Here is a 24621-nt window from a genome sequence, read left to right on the forward strand (position 1 = left end):
GGGACTACAGGCGCCCGCCACCTCGCCTGGCTAGTTTTTTGTATTTCTTTAGTAGAGACAGGGTTTCACCATGTTGGCCAGGATGGTCTCGATCACCTGACCTCGTGATCCGCCTGCCTCGGCCTCCCAAAGTGCTGGGATTACAGGTGTGAGCCACCGCTCCTGGCCGGATCATCTTTTAAAAGACAGCACAGTTTTGTTTTCTTCTGCCATGGTATCTCCTAACATTTTCCAGTGTGTCTATTTTTGGTTAATAGGGAAGTCGTGGCTAACACTTGGTTAGTGGCTTAAAGAAGAAAAAAAAAAACAACTTTTAGAAACCTTTAAAAATATCATTCTCATAGAAAGCTATAAACTCTTATGTCTAGAAGGGTAAGTGGTCATTGATCTTGGAGCAGAATGAATGGATATTTCCTGGAAAAAAAATATATCCACTCATCAAAGACACTCAAGTCTTTTCTCATCTAATCAATATTGGAAACTGGGAATATCCACACCTATGGAATATCCTCAAAGAGAATTAATTAGTCTGCCCTCTAAGAGGTATAGCAGTTTAGACATAGAGTAAAGGCCTGAAATTGTGGCTGCACCATTGAGGGCAGAAGTGCCCTTTATCTCCTAGTTTTGTCATTTGCCAAATGCAATTGTGTGAGACTAAGTGACCTCCAATAGCAGAGCTCTGTGTTTTCTCCCCAACCCCCAAGTCAAAATTGATTATAGCAACCCATCAAACCAGGCCTGGCAAATGATTTTTTGCAGCTATAGGATAAATACTGAGGGGGAGGGATGAATGTGAACGCATATGCAGAGCAACACAGTCATGAGACCATTCTATTACTTCTTAATTTCTTAAACTTAGCACCACTGAGAATAAAGCTGTCTTATCTGAGCTTCTCAAGTGAGCAGGAGCATGAGTTCCTGTGCTGTGCTTGGGGACAGGGAAGGCTTTGGGACCTACTGTGGTCTTAAGTCTGAGCAGAGCTGATAGCCTCGGCTCACCAAGTGCTGGGCACTATGCTAGAGGGTGTACAAACCTCTCATCTCATGAGGCCTCACTGCTACAGCTGATAGAGATGACATCCTGTTGTTTTTAGTTGCACATGGCAGAGCTAGAAAACAAACCAGAGTGTGGCAGACTCCAGATAGCATGCCCTCTGTGATGCCGCTGTGGTACCCTAAGTCAAGTCGACCAAGGCATCCATTTAAAAAAAAAAATCTAAAGGCCGGGCGCGGTGGCTCAAGCCTGTAGTCCCAGTACTTTGGGAGGCCGAGACAGGTGGATCATGAGGTCAGGAGATCGAGACCATCCTGGCTAACACAGTGAAACCCCGTCTCTACTAAAAAAAATAAAACTAGCCGGGCGTGGTGGCGGGTGCCTGTAGTCCCAGCTACTTGGGAGGCTGAGGCAGGAGAATGGCGTGAACCCGGGAGGTGGAGCTTGCAGTGAGCTGAGATCTGGCCACTGCACTCCAGCCTGGTCGACAGAGCAAGACTCCGTCTCAAAAAATAAAAATAAAAAAAAATAATAAAATAAAATTTAAAAATCTGATCTTTGTCAAATATTCAATTGTTATATTTCTGTTAGAGTCTGCCTTTCCAGTGAGCGATAATATATTTCCTTCAAGCAGCTACTCACAGATTTCACAAAATCAGGTGCCTGCCCTGCAGCCTGTGTCTGCCTCCACGTCCCCACATCAGTCCTCCTTGCTGTGCTTCTTGTCTCTTTCATTTTTATCATCTTCTAACACTGTGAACTTCAGTAATTTATGCGGTACTATCTGCTGTCTCCCCTTGGTAAAATGTAGGCTCCACAGAGGTAGGGAGTTTTGTCTGTTTTCTTCCCTGGCATATCTCAGATATCTAAAACAACCATGCCAGACATGTAGTGAGAATTTGTTGAATGAAAAGCAGACCCCGGAGCCTTAGGAGGGTCTGTGTAAGGGAGTCTCCAGGCGGTCTTCCTGCGGGTGTCCTGAAGGACCGCATGATCCTAATTTTGGTCAGTATGGAGGCTGTGGTTTCTTCTGAGCTGTCAGTATTTGGAGGTGAGTTGTCCACAGGTCACCTTATCCCACCTTTACGCATTAGTAAAATGGAATTCGCTGGGTGGCTCGTAGGACTGTGTGGTCAGTCTAATTACCAGACATCTCTGCATGCTCTGTCTAAGGGCTGGAGTCTGCTTTCCTTGCCTCTCTTCTAGAAAGAGGTCCACAAGGGATTAGCCTTGTGAAGTTCCACCTGTTGTTCATTGACCCAGTGAGTGTTTTACCCACTGTAGGTTTTTTCCTACCTAATTGCACCTCTGGTTTTCAGTGTTCAACATGCTGCAGTTACATGTTCTGCTGTGGTTTTACTTAGCTTAATCCTTCATTAATTGCCTCTTGTTCAAACTCCCTAAGAGCGGATTATCCTTCTCTTTCAGCTTCTGCTCCATTGCTATTGAATTTCTTTTTTTCAGTCATGACATCAGAAAAATAACCAAGTGAGAGTTTGATGATAATAGCAAGTAAGGCTATTTTATTTCTATCCAATTTACCCCAAATTTAAGCAGTATTACACCTTAAAATAATAGAGCTGGCTCTTGCCCAGCATGTGAAAGCTATATGCTTCATGATAGATATTTTCCAGTATCTACTTACCATAAATCTCAAGATTTACCCTACCCCACTCCAGTCATTACCCCCTTTCCCATTTGCCTAACCTGCCCTAGGGCCATCTCAGTGCACTATAAAGCAATCTTTGTTGCAGACCCACTGCATGACTGGAATGTGATGCACACAAGTGACCAAGGCATAGCCCTGTTCGCAAGGAGCTTCCAGACTGATAGCAGAAATGGACACATAAGTAAACAACTGCACTACTGATAGGCTTCTGCCAACAGGAGTAGAGCTTGAGGGCCAGGAAGCCTTCCCAGAGGCACTAGAGCTTGTTTTAACATTATGTGCATGCCGGGTGGGGGTAGGGCATTTCTAGCAGAGGAGAAGACATGCTGTGCTCTGAGAACTAAAAGTCACAGTCGCTCCACTTGGCAACATGTATAAGGCACATGGAAGATGGCACTGGAGGGGCATGCAGGGGCCAGAGCTGGGCAGACCACGTATGCCACAATAGTTTGTTATAGGTTACAAAGAACTAGTGCAGAGTGGATGAAGCTTAGGCTATTTGGTTAATAATTTGGCTGCACTGACAAGATATGGAAAAGAGGAGATTGAGACTTTTCGTGATTTTTATCCTCAAGGTGCTTAATCAATGAGGTTGGGATGACCGGAGAGGGCCCTCATTTGCTTGCCTGGTGCTCAGGCCTGAGGTCCTGGTCTTTAATAGTCAGGGAGGTGTGTGTGGAGGCAGGGTGTAAGCTCCCTCCAAGGAAAGCTGTTGCGTGAAAAGAGGCCCAGGATGAGCGTTGGGGAGTATCCACATACAACTTGATATTCCTAAGGTCTCAGTTCTTTATGGGAGAGCCCATGCACTCTTCCACACTTGGAATTGTTTGCAAAGTGAGTGGTATTCGAGCTTCTTTAGAGTCTTGCTACTCCCACCAGCTGTATTGGCATCAGCAGGGAGCTTGTTAGAAATGCAGGTTCTTGAGGTGCAGCTCACACCTACCCAGTCAGACTATATTTTAACCAGATCCCAGGCAATCCCTGTGCACATGAAGTGCTAGATCACTGCTCTGAGGTAAAACGACCTTGCTAACCATGGTAGAGGGTGCTTTTTCCCCTTCTCCTTTTGTGTTTTTTGTAGGACCTATTTACCTTTTAGAATTTTTTCAGAATTATAGACTGCAGAATATATACAGTGTCAATGCATTAGCAATTAATAAGTGATGTTTGCCTAGAATACATAGTTGTCTCCACGCAAATGCCCTTTCTTACATTGAGACGGCACATGTCTGGTGTGAGGAGCCATGTGGCAGGCAGGCATGTTCCCGGGACATTGGTTGCTGAGGTCTCAAACTGCTGCCCAGCATAGCGAATGGCACGATGACAAAGTCCCTGTGCACCCTCACATTGCCTGCAGTAATCTATCACACTTTTAATCCCCTAATGACCTAGTTTGGGGGGCACTCATGTCTCCGTTTGTGCTGATGCTCGCTGCATCCCAGGTGGCACTTACTTAATGTAATTATCATTGCTCTTTAATATTATCTCATTCCACGTCAGCTGCACAAAAATTGAGGTTAATTACAACAAATGTTTTCTCAATCATTGTTATTGAGAGCTGTTTAATAGTTTATTTGGTATGTGAAGATTCACATCTAGATTGAGGCTTATACATCTTTATTTAAGGAAAGCCTTTTCAGGCCGGGCGCGGTGGCTCATACCTGTAATCCCAACACTTTGGGAGGCTGAGGCGGGCGGATCATGAGGTCAGGAGATCAAGACTATCCTGGCCAACATGGTGAAAACCCATCTCTACTAAAAATACAGAAATTAGCTGGGCATGGTGGCGGGCACCTGTAGTCCAAGCTACTCGGGAGGCTGAGGCAAGAGAATCGCTTGAACCCAGGAGGCAGAGGTTGCAGTGAGCCGAGATCACGCCACCACATTCCAGCCTGGGCGACAGAGTGAGACTCTGTCTCAAAAAAAAAAAAAAGCTTTTCAGGTTGGAAAAATATCAACAGCAGACATACAAAAGCATGAAAAATGACACTAAGAATGTAAGCAACTGGAAACAAAAATTATAATGGTGCAGTGAGCTGAAAGATTCATTTTTAAATGTGAACTCCGCTTTCAGTTTATAAGTGATTACCAACAGCCTCATCAGGGTTTCTGGAATTAAATGTTTTATTATTTTCTCCCAAAGTTAGTCCTCAAACATTAGTATTTCTTGTGTCCTTTTGATTTGAATATTTGTTTTTAACTAAACACAAAGGTATCAGCTCTATAAGTCAGTTAATATGTTTATGCTTTTAGTTAATCAAAAGTGACTCATGATTTCAGTTTTTGGTATCGGGAAATGTTGCAGAAATGAGGTTCACTGTGAAACTTCTTTTTTTTTTTAATCATTTTGTTGTTTCTTTGAGTGTATGTGAGTTTATAACTCGGTACACTATGCAAAATGACCCTGTGCTTCCTATATTATAGAGAGAGGAAAATGAAACAAATTCAAGAAAATTTGTGGAAAATAAATTCTGCATCTAGTTATTCATTATCAGGTATGAGATTACAGGCATGAGCCACTGTGCCTGGTGACCTCATTTGAACTCAGTTACCTCTGTGAGGACCCTGTTTCCAAAGAAGGTCAACATTCTGAGGTGTCATTGTCAGGTATGAGGTAAACACACTGAGAATACCACATTTTGGCAACTCAAGACAGGACTGTTTTCCAAACATGTAACCCTGGTAAGAAGGTAACCTATCATAGTGTTTGTTAAGAAGTCAAGCAACCAAGAAATGTTCATTGAAGGCCTGTTTTGTACAAGGTTGCATGGAAAAGACACACTAGCGTAAGACATGGACAGTGGCCCTGAGTGATGTGCAGCCGGTTTAGGCGAATTAAGATTTACATACTTGAAAAGGGACAAACAAGTCTGGGCATGGTGACTCATACCTGTAATCTCAGCACTGAGGGAGGTGGAGGCAGGAGGATCCCTTGAGGCCAGGAGTTCACAACCAGCCTGGGCAACATGGGAAAACCCCTGTCTCTACAAAAGTTAAAAAATTAGCCATGTGTGACGGCATGCCTATAGTCCCAACTACTCACAGGAGCTGAGGTGGGAGAATCGCTTGAGCCCAGGAGATAAAGGCTGCAGAGATTGCGCCACTGCACTCCAGCCTGGGTGGCAAAGCAAGACCCTATCTCAAAAAAAAAAAAAAAAAAAAAAAAAAGAAACAAACAACACAGACACAAGATTCCATGGAAAAGGGAGTGGTCTAAGTATTCAGACTGTAGGAATTCAGAAAGTGGAGAGGCTGGTTATTATGGGGGTGCTTCATCCTGCGGAGATGAGGGAAAGAAGGTGCTGGCTGCCTAGAGCCTGGGAAGAATCAAAGATTTCCAAGGGTATGGGGGGAAAGCGTGAAGGATGAGCAAATAGACACCAGTGCTGAGCCCCCTGAAAACTGGGAAGATAGTAGATTGACCTATTTGGAAAACCAAACAGATGTGGCTGTTATTGACAAGTGTTTTTTTGTTTTTGTTTTTGTTTTTGGTTTTGAGACAGAGTCCCGCTCAGTCGCCCAGGCTGGAGTGCCGTGACTTGATCTTGGCTCCCTGCAACCTCTGCTTCCAGGTTCAAGCAGTTTTCCTACCCCAGCCTGCCAAGTAACTGGGATTACAGGCACAAGCCACCACGCCCAGCTAATTTTTTGTATTTTTAGTAGAGATGGGGCTTCACCATGTTGGCCAGGCTGGTCTCGAACTCCTGAGCTCAGATGATGCACTTGCCTTAGGCTTCCCAGGGTGCTGGGATTATAGGCATGAGCCACTGCGCCCGGCCGACAAGTGGTTTAAATTAGATTCTCCATTTCCCGCCTAATAGAAAGTCTGAAGCATAGGGCAAAAGTAAAGGAAGGACCCTGTGTTCTGCTGGTTAAATATTACAGAGGTCTGACTCCATGGCTGTTATAGGAGAGGTGCATTTTCTTCTGTGTAAATTCTCTTAACGTGTCCCCTGTGCCTTTACCCCATGATTATTTCGCACTTTTTTCTCCAGGGTCACAGGGATGGGAAGAAACATATACCCATAAAACAATGTCATCTAGAGGCAAAGACTTGCAATGCTCAAGCATGCGCCCTGTTGAGGTGGGGCAGGGTGTGTAGGAACAACACTCTACTAATTATTACAGAGCCTGCCCTGAGCTCTCTGTAGAAGTCCTTCGATATCCAGTCTAACACACACAGTAACTTAAGAGAGGATTTTTAAAAATCAAAAGGCCCTCAGCTTTGTATTGGATTTAACCTGGCTGAGATCCCTGAGATCCAAATATAATAACATGTCCTTTTTGGATGAATCAGACACAAGGAAAAATCTCCAGTGTGTGTCCAGCTTTAGAGATGTAGTAATGGATTCCAGAGTTCACACTGGTGGGCCAGCCAAGACTTTTAATGCTGATGTGGGCTTCATTCTTTCTATAAACTCCCTTTCTTCTTGACAGTGTGTGGGCCCAGGGGTTCCCAGCATGGGTACCTGCTGTACATTGATCTGTGTAACTGGGGAAAATACACATCCTATGGCACCCATGTGTCAGGATATAGGGCATCACCGTAATATAGCCCTTTTTCTCTTGATTATAGTTTTTTCTTTCTGTGATCACACAATTGTTTTATCCTCGCTTAAAAATTTCATTTTAAAAAGTGTTTGGGGTATAGTGCAGCACTCAGAATAACAGAAAAGTCAGGTGTCTGGTGGTTTGTTTGTACGTTTAATAGACTTAAAGATAAAATCTCTAAACATTTATTTTGCAAGTTGTTTTTCTGAGAGTTGAGGGGAAACTTTTGCCCTTTGGTCTCCCTGAGGAATTCTAGGATTTCACAGGTAGGCGTGTGTTTTGGACTGCAGGCTGAATGTGGTTGGCAGGGTGGCATGAGGAGGGCACATATTTTAAGTGGTCTTAGGGCAGGTCCATGATCCCTTACCTGCCATTCCAAAGTCCCAAAAGCCCTGAAAACCAAAGACATCTTTGTAGGTTTGTAGGAAATTGATTTGAGAGCAAAACCTGATATGAACAGATGTGAGAGTATTCTAGGCATCATGTGTAACACTTCATTCAACCCTTTGTGCTTCTTGCTGCACAGATACTAACATTCACTTATGGGCCCTCCCCCGGCCCCTACTGGGGATACTATGCAATAATTGGAATAATCAAAATAATAATAATAATAATATTTGGAATAATCACTGAGTCATTGTATTAGTCCGTTTTCATGCTGCTGATAAAGACATACCCACGACTGGGTTATTTATAAAGAAATAGAGGTTTAGGCCGGGCGCAGTGGCTCAAGCCTGTAATCCCAGCACTTTGGGAGGCCGAGACGGGCGGATCACCAGGTCAGGAGATCGAGACCATCCTGGCTAACACAGTGAAACCCCGTCTCTACTAAAAAATACAAAAATCTAGCCGGGCGAGGTGGCGGGCGCCTGTAGTCCCAGCTACTCGGGAGGCTGAGGCAAGAGAATGGCGTAAACCCGGGAGGCGGAGCTTGCAGTGAGCTGAGATCCGGCCACTGCACTCCAGCCTGGGCGACAGAGCGAGACTCCGTCTCAAAAAAAAAAAAAAAAGAAATAGAGGTTTAATGTACTCAATTCCACATGGCTGGGGAGGCCTCACAATCATAGTAGAAGGCAAAAGGCATATCTTACATGGCGGCAGACAAGAGAGAGATGAAAGCCAAGGGAAAGGGGAAACCCTGTATAAAATCATCAGATCTCTTGAGACTTATTCACTATCACAAGAATGGAGAAAACTGCCCCTCCCCCCCCGATTCAATTATCTCCCACTGGGTCCTTCCCACAACACGTGGGAATTTTAGGAGCTACAGTTTAAGATGACATTTGGGTGGGAACACAGCCAAACCATACCAATCATCTTTCTAAAGTGAGAAAAAAAGTCAGAATTCTGTAACACATTTGTTCCCAGGGGTTTCCAAAAAAGGCTGGCTTTAATGGAGTATTAGTTTGCTAGGGCTGCCATGACAAAGCCCTGTGAACTAGGTGGCTAACAACAGAAATTTGTTTTCTATCAGTTTTGGAGTTTAGAAATCTGAAATTAAGAGTCAGCAGGATTCTGCTGTCTCTGAGCCCTACAGGAATATCCTGTCTTGCTCTTCTAGCTTGTGAGGTTTGCCAGCGTGCTCTGTGTTCCTTGGCCTGTAAATGACCATCTTCTTGTTGTGTCTTCACATCGTCTTTCCTCTGTGCCTGTTTGTTTCTGTGTCTACCTTTCCCCTGTTCGTAAGAACACCAGTCATATTGGATCAGGGCTCAACCTAATGACCTCATTCATTCATTCATTCATTCATACTTTTAAAAATGTTTTTTTCTTTTTTTTTCTTCCTTTCTCCCTCCTTTCCCCCCTTCTTCCCCTTCCTCCCTCCGTCTCTCCCTCCCTCCCTCCGTTCCTCCCTCCCTCCCTCCTTTCCTCCCTCAGGGTCTTGCTCTGTCACCTAAGCTGGAGTACAGTGGCATGATCATGGCTCACTACAGCCTCAACCTCCCTGGCCTAAGCAATCCTCTCACCTCAGCCTCTTGAGTAGCTGGGGCCATGGGTGTGTGCCACCATGCCTGGCTCAGTTTAAAAAAAAAAAAAAATTCGTGGAGATAGTGTCTCACTACGTTGCCCAGGCTGGTTTCAAACTCCTGAGCTCAAGGGATCCTCCTGGTCTCAGCCTCCCAAAGGGGCGAGATTATAGGCATGAGCCACTGCCTGGTGACCTCATTTGAACTCGATTACCTCTGTGAAGACCCTGTTTCCAAAGAAGGTCACATTCTGAAATACTGGGAGGACATAGTTCCCCATCTTATGAGATAGAGAATGGGTCAAGATGAGCTGTTCCATTCTTTGTTGGTGTTCAGGCCAGTGCCAAGTTCAAGATCTTTGCTTCAGGGCTTTCCTGGTGCCCCTGGGAATGTGTGTCAGCAACAGGTGTGTCACTGAATGGGTATCACCTGGGGGGCTGCCTGTTTAGATATTAGAAGCTGCCACATCCCCTGTTAACTCCATGTGAGGGAGGAATCCCTTCCCTCCGACAATTTTGCCTGTGAGAATCAAGTCAGATTTTGCAGTGTGAACTGAGCTGAGTGTAGAGTAAGTTCCCAAGATACTTCTGGCACCATTGTTACTCCCCCACCGAGAAGCCTAGAATGTGTTCAAAGATTGTACAGGAAGGGCTTAGGACAGTGCTCGGCTCATATAAACACTCAGTGGCAAAGAGGTTGGTGCTTAAGTACACAGGAAGTGTTTACCAGTGCACGTAATTGTACACCAGTGAGCTCCACCATGCAATTTACCGTCTGTCCGGTACACTGACCCTGTCAGGCCCACTCTCGGTGTGGCACTGCTAACAGGTTTTATTGTTGCTTACTCATTTGAATAGTGTCTCCTTTGGCTAGACCTTTGCCCTGAGCACTGGACACACATAGGTGCTCAGCAGCGTCCCTCTCTGCAATGCAAAGGGAATACTGTGTGCCTCTGTATGCCCAGCTCTAGTCCTGGCATTCCAGGAGCATACAGTGACAGAAGAAGTAAAGTCCTGGGAACCAATGGCTGCCAAAATTAATTAAAAGTAAGCATCTTTTTTTCCCTGGTTAGTTAATCCAGGCTGAATTCCCTGAGTAGTTCCTGCCGTCAGAACTTGCTCTCTTTTTCAGTTAGACACAGCTCAGTGTTGCCTCCATTTTGACATCATGATCATAGTTCCTGGGCTTGGCCAGAACTGTTTTCTTTTTGATTGCAAGGACATGGGTGAGACTGGTCAAGGAATTGACTTTCAGGGTTCCAAGGGAATAATTAGTTCAGAAGTCTGTCCCCAGACTTGTTTTCCAGTGCAATCTGTGTCTCTGTGGGTGTTTTTTTTTTTTTTTTTTTTTAAGGCTGTTGTACTTTATAAATTGGAGATAGAAGGAGCCAATTTATTACAAAAAGAATAAAATATAATTAAACAATTAAAAGTATGTGTTTATAGCTGGGCCTGGTGGCTCACATCTGTAATCCCAGCTATTTGGGAGGCTGAGGCAGGAGAATTGCTTGAACCTGGGAGGCGGTGGTTGCAGTGAACCGAGATTGTGCCACTGCACTCCAGCCTGGGTGAGAGAGTGAGACTCCATCTCAAAAATAAATAAAAATAAAAATGTGTCTTTGGCCAAGTGTAGTGGCTCACACCTGTGATCCCAGCAATTTGGGAGGCAGAGGCAGAAAGATCGCCTGAGGCTAGGAGTTTGAGACCAACCTGGGCAACATAGTGAGACCTCGTCTCTACAAAAAATTTTTAAAATTTAGCCAGGCATGATGGTGCATGTCTGTAGTCCCAGCTACTCAGGAGGCTGAGGTGGGAGGATCACTTGAGCCCAGGAGGTTGAGGCTGCAGTGAGCCATGATCTTGCCACTGCACTCCAGACTGGGTGACAGAGCGAGACCCTGGCTCAAAAAAAAAAAAAAAAAAATGTTTTGTGAAGTGCTGGTTGGCTTAACGTTTCTTCTTCTAACCATGAGGGAAGTAGGTGGGCTGTTCTGGTCACTCAGTGTTCTGCCAGACTCACTCTTGAGAGGAAACATTCACTGACTGACATGATCACATCTTGGAGGTTTTTTCTTTGCCTCCTGGTCTTACAGCCATTCCTTTTCTTTTACACATCCACGAAAGGGAGGCTGTAAGATCCTCCTTGTCAAGGTTGTTGTAAGGATGAGCGATGATGTCTCTGAGGCACCAGGCACAGTGCTGGCACCCAGAAGCTGCTTAATGATCCTGGAAGTTATGACCATTGCTCATAGTTTTTCCTACATTTAAGATCATCCTTAAATCATTGTCATTGGCTGGGCACCGCAGCTAATGCCTGTAATCCCAGCACTTTGCGAGGCCAAGGTGGATGGATCACCTGAGTCAGGAGTTCAAGACTAGCCTAACCAACATGGAGAAACCCCGTCTCTACCAAAAATACAAAATTAGCCTGGCGTTCAGGCGCATGACTGTAATCCCAGCTACTCGGGAGGCTGAGGCAAGAGAATCGCTTGAACCTGGGAGGCAGAGGTTGTGGTGAGCCAAGATTGTGCCATTGCACTCCAACCTGGGCACCAAGAGCGAAACTCCATCTCAAATAATAACAACAACAACAACAACAACAACAATAATCGTCATTTATCAGCTTCTTTGAGCTCTAAATATATATAGCCAACTTTCACAAAGGTAAAATCTGCATTAGAAACACTGTTGTCCGATTTTGGTTCCTCTGGAGGAGGGGCAGACGGCCTTTTTGTGGGCAGGGTCTATGTCTGTTTACCTCTATTCCCCGCCCCACACTTTGGTGCCCACCACAGTCCGTTGTGTATGGTGGACACTCCTTGACTATCCCAGGAATAAAATCAATTGTGAAACAGTTTCCAAAAAGGGAACAGTTTTTGTTTCCCCCTTTCCTTATAACCTTATGAGTTGCTATCTCTCTTGGCTCTATTATTAATAGCATAAAAGAAAAAGCTGTTTTCTTAACCTGTGGTAGTTGCATATATATGGAGAAAAGGCACAGTAGAATATGCTGGCAATAAACACAAGTCACAGATTGTCATTTTCTTTGGTGACTGAATGGATATTTCAGTAATTTATTGGTGACACTTTCCTTTTTGTAACTTCCACTGAACAACATTTTTACTACCAAAAGATAAGGGAAGAAAATTTTTTAACAAACTATTTAAGCTTAAATATTTAAATATTTTTATTAGTCACCACATATTAACAAAGTACATATTTTATTAGCACATATTTTATTAGTCAACACATGTATCCACAGCTCTGCTGATCTCTATGTAGATGCCTATATAGCTAGCTATATAGCTATCATCAGAGCTATGTCTATATGTGTTAGAGACGGATGCACACACAGTTGCTCCCTGGCTCCTAGGGGTCTCTGTGACCCAAGATTGGGACCCTCAAGTGACTAGTTATGGATGGCAAGGGGGCTGCAAGGCCAGAGTTGGTCCTGGCTAGAGATTTCAAGACTTAAGTGGCTGGGAAGGTTTTAGAATGCAGGTAAACCACTAGTTGCTCCAAACAACAAAACCATCATAACGGAAGTATCCAAAAGTGTGTTTTTCCAGCAGTTTCAGAGACTATGCCTGAGCAATAAAGTTTAATGTATTTTTTAGCTGCTTAGGTGAAGAATGCATTTGACTGTAATCTAACCCAGTAATATAATCTCTTATATTTGCTGGAAAATCGTACATAGTTAAGAGTAGTGGCTCATTGCCAGTATTGGTGATGAGTGATGTATTTTAAAATACGCTTCTGCCTTTCAGTAAATCTTGGGCTGAAAGATATGTACATTTTGTTATCAAAAATTTTCAGTAGTCATCTACTTAAGTCAATTTTCTGGGCAAACAAAATATTTGAAGCCCTTTAGGGTTTGTTATTGAGATGTGGGCTGGCCATGAAATTACAGGGTTCAGTACCTCATTGAAGTGTAACCATTATTAGTTTTTTCGTAACTTTTTTATACTCATAAAAGTAGTACTTGCTCACAGTAGAAACTTAATACAAACCATAAATGACAAAATAATTTGTAAACATCATCTAGAGAGAATGACTATTAACATTTTAGCCTTCTTTTCCTTAATTACTTTCATATATATGTATATTTGAATTAATCACATTTTTAGATCCTGCTTATTTCTTAATGTTATGCCATGATTTTCTCTTATGTTAAAATATTATTAGAAAACATGATTTTAGTGGTTTGTAATATTCTAGTATATGATTGTACCATAATTTATTAATTGTTTCCCAATTATTGGCCTGGAAGTTTGCTTCTAATTTTTTCTTATTATATATGATGCTGCAATGAGTATCTTTTACCAGTAAATATTTACCTGCCTCTCTGGTAAAGATTCCTTCTTTGGGATTCCTTCTTTGGGATTAATCCTTAGAAATAAATTTGATGAATCAAAAGGGGTCAACCCTTTGAACGCTTCTGATACTTTTGCCATGTTGTTTCCCAGAAAACTTGTAATAATTATTCCTTCCGGTAGTAGAGTGTTAAATGTCTGCCTCTCTTTAGAAAGTATTACCTTTTTTACAATCTTTGACAATTTGTTAGATAAAAACTTCAGTTTCAGTATTATTGCATGTATTCATGTATATTTTTCTTCTCACACATTTTCTAGATTTTTTCTATATTGTTTATAAATGTTTTGTAATTGTTAATTGCTTTATTGAGGATATATGTTATTATGTAACACTTGATGGTAACAGTAAAAGTGGAAAAGAAGGAGGAAACCTTCAACAAAACAAGTTGTCATTAACAAACTGGGTTTTGCAGTGCAACTTTCTTCGGGTTAGCTAAATCTTCAATTTGCTGTATGATGCTGTGAAATATGCAGCATCCATGAGCCCTCTGCTCTTTGCCCATAGGGAGCAAAGACACAGTCTTTGTGCAAGCTGTCCCAGTGCCATACTGAGAATCTTCTTTTTACCGCAAAGAATTATTGCTTCCTTTGGTTAAGGTTGGGATGCCCCTCAGGAGGCACAGTTGAAAAATAACGACCTTTCTCGTTGTTCTTCTGATATCCAAGTATCTTGCAAGAACACCTCTATAGCAGGTAGACAAGGCAGGGTGTCATTGCAATCTGGCTGCAGACTGAATGTAATCCCCTTGGACGTTTTGCCCCTTGCAGGCAACTCCTGCCCTCCCCTCTCCCCTTACGACCCTGCCCCCTTAAAATATGTGGGGCTCAGCAAAGACTGTTGATGCTGATAAAAATGAGCAAGTAATAGGTGTGAAAGAACATGGAACACTTCAGTGAATCAAATGGAGAGGGTTAAGCATTACCCCAGTAATGACTGGGTAGGAGGACTGTCCTTGTGGAGTGTGTCCCGAAAGGGGTGAGCAATGGAGAAAACCCAGAAAATCTCATTCTCAACTCTCCCTGACAGATGATCTCATCTGCAATGTCTTTTGCTTCATGGTGATAAAGGTGGAATAAGAACCTTGAATAATATTTCCATCTCTGAATTCTTTAAACCCACTTGAGATCAGTGCAGTCCTGCAGTCTCTCTATTAGAACTGGAGCAGAGGCCCAGAGGAGAGAACTGAATTTTCAGCACTGGATTCCATGTTGAGAATGAAAGAGACAATAATTGAAAAGCTTTTCTTTTGGAAATTTTGCAAAATCAGAGTAGGTTTTTGACCCAGGATTTCTTGGTGACCTCTCCTGAGACAGCAAGTGCCTGAGGATTTCCTGCTGAATGTCTTGGCATCTGTCAGACTCCTTATGACTTCATTTTAGTTCAGGGAGTCTGTTTGCTAGCCATTGATTTCATGCACAGTTCCTGGCATGTCTCATATCTCTAAAGCGATGTCGCCCTTGTATTTTTTTTCCAGGTGTAATCTTTTATGTGACAGTGAGGTGTCTTACTTGTAAGTGAACAGCTATAACCTTCCAAGTGGTTTTTCTGCTGGATTTTATTTACTTCGTGAAAAATACTGAGGAACCTGAGATCCTTCCGGGTGCATTTTGGTGTCTGCCCAACCTTGACGTGGATTTGGAGGCCAGGCTCAAGGCTTAAACTTCTTGTTGGAATAGCGCTAAATCATTAGGATCCCCTGAGGACAGACAGTTCAGGCCATCATTATTTGGTAGGCCCTTGCGCACTTACATACAAATGCATCGTTATGAACGTGCAGCAGAAGAGATTCTAGGGCTCCGTGTGTAACGGCATAATTTGTCAAGAGGCCCAAGACCTGGAGTTGGCATGGACTCCCTCTCCTCCTAACCCACCTACCTGCCACATTCAGTTGGCCACCTTGTTCTTTTGAGTCTACCTTCGGATGAGCAGTCAATCCTTTTTGATTTACGCCATCTCTCCATTCAGAGCTTTCTTATTCTTTGGCGCAGAAGCCTTCCGACGGGTCTCACTGCTTGCTGTCTTACCTCCTCCTAATGAGTATGATCATGATTCTTCTGTATTTAGACAACTCCACAATGAGGATGATGATGGTAGCAGCTAACATTTATGTATGTATGTATGTATGTATGTATTTAGAGATGGATTCTGACTCTGTTGCCCAGGTGCAGTGGTGCAATCTTGGCTCACTGCAACCTCCGCCTCCTGGATTCAAGTGATTCTCATGCGTCAGCTCCCCAAGTAGCTGGGATTACAGATGCACACCACCACACCCAGCTAATTTTTGTATTTTTAGTAGAGACAAGGTTTTACCATGTTGGCCGGGCTGGTCCAGAACTTCTGACCTCAAATGATCTGCCTACTTTGACCTCCCAAAGTGCTGAGATTACAGGTGCCTGCTTCCATGCCCAGCCAGCAACTAACATTTATTAAGTGCTGACTATACTCCTGTCAAGCACTATTATAATTTGTCTTTCCAATGGTCTTTTTATAAGGGAAGTACTACTATTATACCCTTTATGTAGATGGTAAAACTGAGGCACAGAAAGGCTATGTAAGTTTCCCAAAGTCATGTACTAATTGATGAAGAGCCAGGGTTTGAGCTCTGCAGGAATGGCCGACTCTTTGTGGCCATTGAGCCGGGACTCCCTCTCCAGCTGCCTTTTCTCCCTGAGCCCTCCTGACTGCAGCCATGCCAGGCTTTTTAATGTTCGGAACCCCAGCTCCAGCCAATCCCTGGACCTCTGCCTGTGATCTTTCTGCCTCGTACCTCCCAGTTCTGTGTGTGCCTTCAGATTCCTATCTGGCAGTGGTATCTGGATGGACCAGTGCATAGAAATCACATGAAACACTCAGTAAATGTAGACTCCTAGGTCCTGACCCTGGAGATTCTGATTAGCAGATCTGAGGTAGGGCCAGATACCCAGATTTGCACAGGAAGTCAGAGACTACTGCTGCGGACTGCTGTTTTCCCGGATGCTTGGCACACTCTGTCACAATCATGTTTTCATTCCTCTGTGCTCCATTCAAATGGGTAGGGACAGTGTCTTTTGTTTCTGGAACCTGTCTCTTTTCTTGGCATATAGTAGGCACTCAGGAAATGAAGGTTGCTTGAATCCTAGTACCAGTTTACTGTCTCCTTGGAAAGGCTGAAAGGAAGAATATGATGTCTAAGCAGCTTCACTAAGAGAAAACAAAAAGTTTGTAAAATAGAATTTGCCTTCTAATCTACGTGTTCTCGCACAGCATTGAGCTTCCTAGAGAGTCATATTCATGCTAGCCCTGAGTTGTATCAACAGCAGCCATTAGAACGGTAACTTGATGCCAAGAATGAATTCTGGTGAGCTTCATTGTGAGTAAGATTCCCAGTTTGATCATCTCTACCCAGATCCTGTGGGACCTCCATATGAATAATGAGTAGGCGTGGAATATGTAGCATGCTGCAGTTGCCTGGTACCCAGTGTGTACTGTGAGGTAATCAGTGTCAAATCAGTCATTGTAGCAAGAGTTTGGAGTCAAAAGGAGCAACAGAGAACCTCAAACATCTCCTAAGAGAGGAAGCAAAGAACAGTTACCTTGGCTGTCATTTATGGGGCTTTTATATTGTATGTTTGGAATGGTGCTGGGTACTAGTATTAATACATGATTTTCTCTCGTCTTTGCAAAACCTGCCTGAGTTAGGAATTGTCATTCCCATTTCATTCATGAGCAGGCTGAAGTTAAGAGTAGTTAAGTACCAGCTGAAAGGGAGGAGGAGCCTGAGAGCAATCTGGGCACTCGTTTCCCCCTCCTCTTATTTATGAATAAATGAATGAGACAGGGTCTGACTCTGTCGCCCATCCTGGAGTGCAGTGGTGCGATCTCAGCCCACTGCAGCCTCTACCTCCCAGGCTCAAGCAATCCTCCCACCTCAGCCTCTGTAGTGGCTGTGACTACAGGTGCATGCCACCACACGCAGCTAAAATTTTTTAATTTTTTTGTAGAGATAGGGTTTTGCCATGTTGCCCAGGCTGGTCTCGAACCCCTGGGTTCAAGCAATCTGCCTGCCTCAGCTTCCCAAATGGTTGAGACTGCAGGCATGAGCCACTGCGCCCAGCCCTCTCCTTCCCTTGAGCTTACGTCCTACTGTCCTGTAGCCAGCTCCAAGGCGTTGGCCTTTGGTTCTGTCTTCAGGCTGAACTTTATTTCAGGAAGTTTCTTAGTCGATCTTTCATAGAGTTGATCATACCTTAGTACCTACCTGGATGAGCACTCAAGATGTTATGTATTCCCACGTGACTTCTTTATTACTGCTGGAAGATACAGTGTCCCACACCCAAGGATCCCACCCACAGTCCCCAGCTGCATGTGTCAATTATTGTGAGCTATTCAAGGGATACAGACTGAGGTAAATGAACCACCAGTGGAAGAATGTGGATGTTTTATTACAGGAAATGCTTAGCTCTTTATTGCAGTTATGTAATAGCTGGCAATCATGATAGCTGAGAGGCATAAAAATGAGAGATAGCAGCAGAGTTTATGGCATTCTTTATAACTGGGGATTCTGTATGTGCATGTGTGTGCACGTGTGTTCTGCACACATCTCCACAGCACATTCTCTGGAGGTAACAAGACCATCAGGCCTTGAGCTCTTTTATAAGCAATAGATTATGGCTGGAAATTGAAAATTTAGTTTCTGTAGCTAGAAAATAGTCTTTTCAAATGCCATCTAGAACAGTAGTTCTCTGAGTGTGGTTCCTGGGTCAGGAGCCTTGGCATCACTGGGAACGTGTTAGGAATGCAGATTGTTGGGTTCTACCTCAGACTGAATTCAGATTTGGGAGCGGGGCCCAGTTATCTGTGTTTTAATCACCCCCTCCCTCAGGTGAATCTAATATGCTGAAGCCTGAGCCTCACTCCCCTGGAAAGTGACTCCTGTAAAATGGCAGGTGTTGGGTCATGTGAACAGTGGCTGTTTTACCTCCACTAATTACCTAGACGCTAGGAATAAGAATATGGATAAGACCTAAACTAAATTTTCTAGCTGAATTTTGTGAAGTCTGAACAAAATCTGTGTGCCTTTTAATCTTTCTTGTAATCTTTTCAGAATGTGTCTTTAAAATTATATATATTTTTTGGCTTCTAAGTAAACATTATTGGCACTGGTTTTGATAGGAACTTTACTCCAAGTGTATTGACTTAGTAGATATGTTAAAAAGGTTATTGCTTAGTTTGTGGAAATAATACAAGCTGAGACTTTAACTGATATTTGCATTTTCATTTAGGTTCCACTGTTTTCTCTTTTGAATGAAAAGTATAATCTTATTAAATCTGAAATATTTTCTTACAGTGATCCGTACGTGAAACTTTCTTTGTACGTAGCAGATGAGAATAGAGAACTTGCTTTGATCCAGACAAAAACAATTAAAAAGGTAGGTGTCGATTTTAACCAAACTTCATTTAAGTCATAATTTAATCCAATTATGCACAGTCATGTGCTGCATAATGCCCTTTTGGTCAAGGATGGAGTACTTACACAGTGACAGTCCCATGAGATTATAATGGAGCTGCCGTATACAAGTGCATCACTTTTATCTTTTTTCTTTTCTTTTGTTTTTTTGAGATGGAGTCTCGCTCTGTCGCCCAGGCTGGTGTGCAATGGCATGATCTCAGCTCACTGCAACCTCCACCTCCTTGGTTGAAGTGATTCTCCTGCCTCAGCCTCCCGAATAGCAGAGATTACAGGCTCCCACCATCATGCCTGGCCAATTTTTTTTGTTGTTGTTGTTTTTTAAGTAGAGATGGAGTTTCACCATGTTAGCCAGACTGGCCTTGAACTCCTGACCTCAGGTGATCCACCTGCTTCGGCCTCCCAAAGTGCTGGGATTACAGGCATGAGCCACTGTGCCCAGCCCACTTTTTATCTTTTATACTGTATTTTCATTTTAAGCATCTTTCAGTATTAAATCTAGAAGTTTTCCAAGACTTTTCAGTACTAACCCAAGATAGCGATTCAGATTTTTACTTAAATGCCTACAAAAACAGTATCCTGAAAATGTCATAAGTTGTAACATTTTTTCTTGCACAGAATACAGCAAAAACAAGGATTTGTTTTTGTCTTTGTATGTTTCACAAAGAAACTTAAAGTAATTTAAAATACATTTAATGAAATGGAGCTGTTTGTGGAATTGGTAGGCACACGAGGAATAGTTTAACTTGAAACAACTACTTCTAAAGGAAGCAAAATACTTGGTTAGCTACATAGAAACAGAGAAAATATATTAATAATAAAGCTATACATGTATGTATATATCTTATTTTCCTCATTTTTATGTACATGATTTCATTAAAAATTTGTTTCCATAGGTATGTCTTTTAGTTATTTTTTATTTATTTTGAGAGGGAGTGTCACTCTGTCACCCAGGCTGGAGTGCAGTGGCACAATCTCGGCTCACCGCAACCTTTGCCTCCCACATTCAAGTGATTCTCCTGCCTCAGCTTCCTGAGTAGCTGGGATTACAAGTGTGCACCACTATGCCCGGCTAATTTTTGTATTTTTAGTAGAGGTGGGGTTTTGCCATGTTGGCCAGGCTGGTCTGGAACTCCTGACCTCAGGTGATCCGCCCACCATAGCCTCCCAAGTGCTGGGAATATAGACGTGAGCCACCATGCCTGGCTGATAAGTATGTCTTAATTTGCCTAACTGCATGTATTTATAGACATATGTAGTGTGTATATATGTGTAAATATTTTTACCCTGTATTTGGAGGCTTTATTGAAGATGCATGTTCTCTATTTAAAATACTTGGCTGGGTGCGGTGGCTGGTGGCTCTAATTCTAGCACCTTTGGAGGCCGAGGCTGGCAGATCAATTGAGCCTGGGAGGTTGAGGTTGCAGTGAGCCCTAATCATGCCACTGCACTCCAGACTGGGCGACAGAATGAGAACCTGTCTCAAAAAAAAAAAAAAAAACCCCAATAAAACAAAACAAACCCCTTTCATCTGTGCTTTAGTATTATTTATGAGTTACTATGATTTTTTTCCTTACCACCTTTAGAGGCGGGTGCTTAGGTAGTCTAACACTTTGCTGAACATTTTCTGGGCAGCATGAATGCTTTAAAAAATTGTAACTGTCTTGCTGCCATGCAGGCGGCCAGGTCCTTTTGTGTAAGGAACCATAACTGCAGTGTGTCCTCCACTTGGCATTGGGACTGGCATTAAAAATCTGTTTTGCAAACAGGAGCCGGTGTTTTGATTAGCAGGGAGGATGCCTGCGAGGGACGGAGGCCATTGTTCCCTGTGTTAGGCGTTGTTGCTGGTTCAGTTTCTAGGCGAGTGGGGGCTGTCTAGAAGGCTCACCAGGAAGGCAGCTGGGAAACTTGATTGCCTGCTGAATACGGAGCCAGGACCAAAGCTGGCGATTGGGGCTATTGCAATGTATTTCCTTCGAAAGGGAGGTCCTCCTTCTCTCTCTCTTTCCACGGTCGAGGGTGTAGCTCTGTAGCTGGGTTTGCTCTGCTTCTCCTGCTGCCCACCTCCTGGTTCGTATTCCTTTGCTGCATTCGTCATCCTCTCCTTGTGGTGTTGTGACTGGTTCTCCGTTCGTTTTGTGCTCTCCTGTCTTGTTGCTTTCCTCGCCTGTCATTTCCCATGTGCATTTCCATGAAGCTGCCCTCCGGGACTACAGCCCGAGGCAGGCCAGGCCTGCTGCTCCACTCCCCTCCCCTTGCTCATTACCGTCCTTGGCTTCATTCACACAGGAAAAAAGCATGAATCCCATTATTTAGGATTGAATTCACTGTGGAGTTGTGGGTGGGGAAAGTGCTGAATTTTTTAAAAAGCCGGTTGGGTGTTGTGTGAGCTCTGTGTTTCCTATTTTTATGTTGCAATCTATTGATTTTTTTCCATCTCCCTGAACTGATCTATTAAAGGAAATAGATTGATAAAGATAAGTATCATTTTGACTAAAAATATCCATCGCTGTTGGTGAAGTGATGATTTTTCAGTCTCCGATTTTTACATACAATTTTTAAGAGCTGTGTTTAAAAGGCTTATGCATGTGCAGATGCACAAACACACATGTACAGTCTTCCTTCCTAGAACGTACATCCTGTTAGTTTTGGGGGATATCTGGCAGTCCTTTCTTCCGTGCTGAGGACAAAGGTATCCTTGCCATCTCCTTGTGAGATGTATATTTACGTAGATTGATAGAAAGATGAACAGATGGATGAATGGAGAGGAAGACTGAAGACAAGTAGTTTTTAACCTGGTTATTTTTGGAGAAACAGAAAATTCACTTTTGGTTTATATTTGGTCTTTTTTTCTTGTTATAAAATCTGATCCTCAGTATTGGTCTCTATAAAATGTTAAGATTTCAATATTTATATAAACAATGAACATATTCAACTTTCCCCCACCTGCTTCATTGCTCTGCAAAACAGATTTGTAGCAGGTAGAGGAAAATCAACAAAGTTCATTTCCTTCTTGGTAGAATAATCATATCAGTGCTAATTTCTTGAAGGAATTTTTTATATTTTCACGATGACTCTTTCCAGGCCTCTGATGTTTTTCCTTCTGGTGATAGAAGCAGTTTAAGGTTTCATATCTATGAAGCATCTGTTTCATAAATACATTCCCTTCCCCTCCAGTTTGGTTTATACTCTAGTCTCAAATAATTGACTAAATGCTTCTCTTAGCTTTTTTTAATCAAAAAAATGTTTAAGCAAATATGTAGACTGTATTATACTAGTAACTGCTAATGTTTGAAAGCCTAAAAGATACTACAAGATAATTTCTTTTCCAGACGCTGAACCCAAAATGGAATGAAGAATTTTATTTCAGGGTAAGTTTTGCATTGTTTGGTAATAATTGTTATTGATACATCCAGGTTGACTATCACCGTCAGTTCATCGCGAGGAAAAGCTCCTAAATTTTTAATGAGAAATTCCTTTTAGGATGGAAAAATAGGTAGCCGCCTAATGTGTCCCAAATTTTGAAAGACTAGAAGTAGTGGTCACATAATCCGGACTTGTTTCATTGAGGAGTGTTTTGGAAATGTCAAAAGAAAATTATCCAAACACCATGTTTCATCTTTTGAACTCAAACCTCTCTTTAAGAAACAAGATAAAATATCATTTATGGGAACGGTTTAATTCTGTGAGATGGGTTATGAAATATTTTAGAGAGAGTAAAACACTAGAGGCAACATGATTAAAAAGAAACATAAAACTTAGCAATTATGTTCTAGTTGGGAAAATTTTGGTAATTGAAATATTGAGTGCATATTATATGTGTATAATATAAAATTACTTCTGGAATCTAAATACGGTAGAATTAGGTAAGATTTCCTCAACCTTTTATATTTAATATTTAGAATAGCTATATGTCAAAATGACTGAAATATGCGAATTAGCAGAGATTTCTGCTTATTGAGCATTTGTGGTTGCTGTGTTTTACTACTGAAATTTTGGAAATATTAGACTGCTCAGCTATTTAATCGAAAGAAAGGGCTTTCTCTTCAAAACGAAGATATCTTAATTGTATAGTTGTGATATTAAAAACTGCTTACCTCCAGAAATAATCCAGGCCTTCTGATGAGTGCACATTTCCAAAGGCCAATATTGCCATGAGGTCCATTATAACTGGTCCTGATTTCTTCCTCTCAATCGCAATAGTATTTTTTGTGCTCCAAACTTGGACTACTACATACAGCATCTGCTTTCTATTATGCTCAGAGCTGAAATATGGCACGGATATTTTCATACTTGGTGAAATCCTATGTACAGCCTCTACCAGATGTATTTGAAATTACCCTGTGGAGGACTGAAAAAAAAGTTAATAGGGGCTGATAGATGCTCTTAGCCTTTAGTTAACTCTCAAATACAGCTTTCCACTTGTGAACCTCTAAAGTGTTTAGACTCCTTTCAGTGGAACACTGGCCACAGTTACATCAATGTTAGTACATCCCTACTGCCAACTAATCTTGGCAGTAGGCACATTTAAGTTTTATTTTTGTTAGTTTTTCTTAAGGTTTGTTTGTTTGTTTTGTTTTGTTTTTTGAGATGGAGTCTCGCTTTGTCACCAGGCTGGAGTGCAGTGGTGCGATCTCAGCTCACTGCAACCTCTGCCTCCTGGGTTCAAGTGACTCTCCTGCCTCAGCCTCTCCTGAGTAGCTGGGACTATAGGCATGCACCACCATGCCCGGCTAATTTTTGTATTTTTAGTAGAGACGAGGTTTCACCACGTTGGCCAGGATGGTCTCGATCTCCTGACCTCGTGATCCACCCGCCTCAGCCTCCCAAAGTGCTGGGATTACAGGTTCTTAACATCTTTTATATTTATTCATTTTACACATCTTTATTGGGTGCCTACCATGTGCTAGCTCCTGCCTGTAGCCTGTGGTCGCATTGGTGAGCAGTGCAACCCTTTGTAGAGCTTCTAAACAGAGAGCAAACTCCGTCTGCTTGTTCTGTCGCTAGGCTGCAGGCAGACCACAGGACCAGAAGCACAAGTTAAGCTATCTGTGCTTGTATGGTCAAGTGTTATTTCATGGGTTCTCCACCATGAAGCAGCGAGGGCCTAGGTCACCTCTCTGGCTTTACCATTTAGAGCCTTAGTGACCCTGGAAAGGCCACCTGAGGACTCTCAATCTCCCTGGGATCCTTTATCGCTCACACAGGAGAGAGGATGCTTACTTGGAAGGGTTGTTTCCAGGATTTGCATGCAATTATGTAAATGAGAACATGTAGCTCTATGTCACACACATGGTTGGTGCTTAGTAAATGATACCTGAGTTTGGAAGATGATATGGGCCATTTTGGTGAGGTTTTGGTAAAGAAAAGGAAGCAAAAAGATATTGAAAGCCCAGTAGCTCTGACATTGCCCCACAGTTCCAGGTCTGTCTCATGGTTCACAGCCTAGGCTCTGGAGACAGGCAGGACAGACCTAGTGCAGATTCTGGTTGCCCTACACATTAGTTGTGGGCTTATGGGCAAGTTATTTCACTGAACCTCAGGGTCTCGGCTCCTCATTTATGAAATTGCGTGATAGTTATACACCATAGGATTGCTGTGAAGATTAAAGGAGATCAGAT

At 42.8% G+C, this 24621-nt stretch overlaps 1 protein-coding gene across 5 annotated transcripts in view; it reads left to right on the forward strand.

Annotated features, from left to right (window-relative positions):
* NEDD4L (NEDD4 like E3 ubiquitin protein ligase) overlaps positions 1-24621 on the forward strand; it is a 369947-nt gene that overhangs the window by 191528 nt on the left and 153798 nt on the right. For all 5 annotated transcript variants that reach the window (XM_033238701.1, XM_033238705.1, XM_033238697.1 and 2 more), the window contains 2 exons: positions 18881-18962; positions 22333-22371. In XM_033238701.1, the coding sequence (XP_033094592.1) occupies positions 18881-18962; positions 22333-22371 (121 nt within the window). The remainder of the gene's footprint in view (positions 1-18880; positions 18963-22332; positions 22372-24621) is intronic.

The sequence above is a fragment of the Trachypithecus francoisi genome, unplaced genomic scaffold (genome assembly GCF_009764315.1).
Source record: "Trachypithecus francoisi isolate TF-2019V2 unplaced genomic scaffold, Tfra_2.0 Contig01474, whole genome shotgun sequence".
NCBI classification, from domain to species: Eukaryota; Metazoa; Chordata; class Mammalia; order Primates; family Cercopithecidae; genus Trachypithecus; species Trachypithecus francoisi.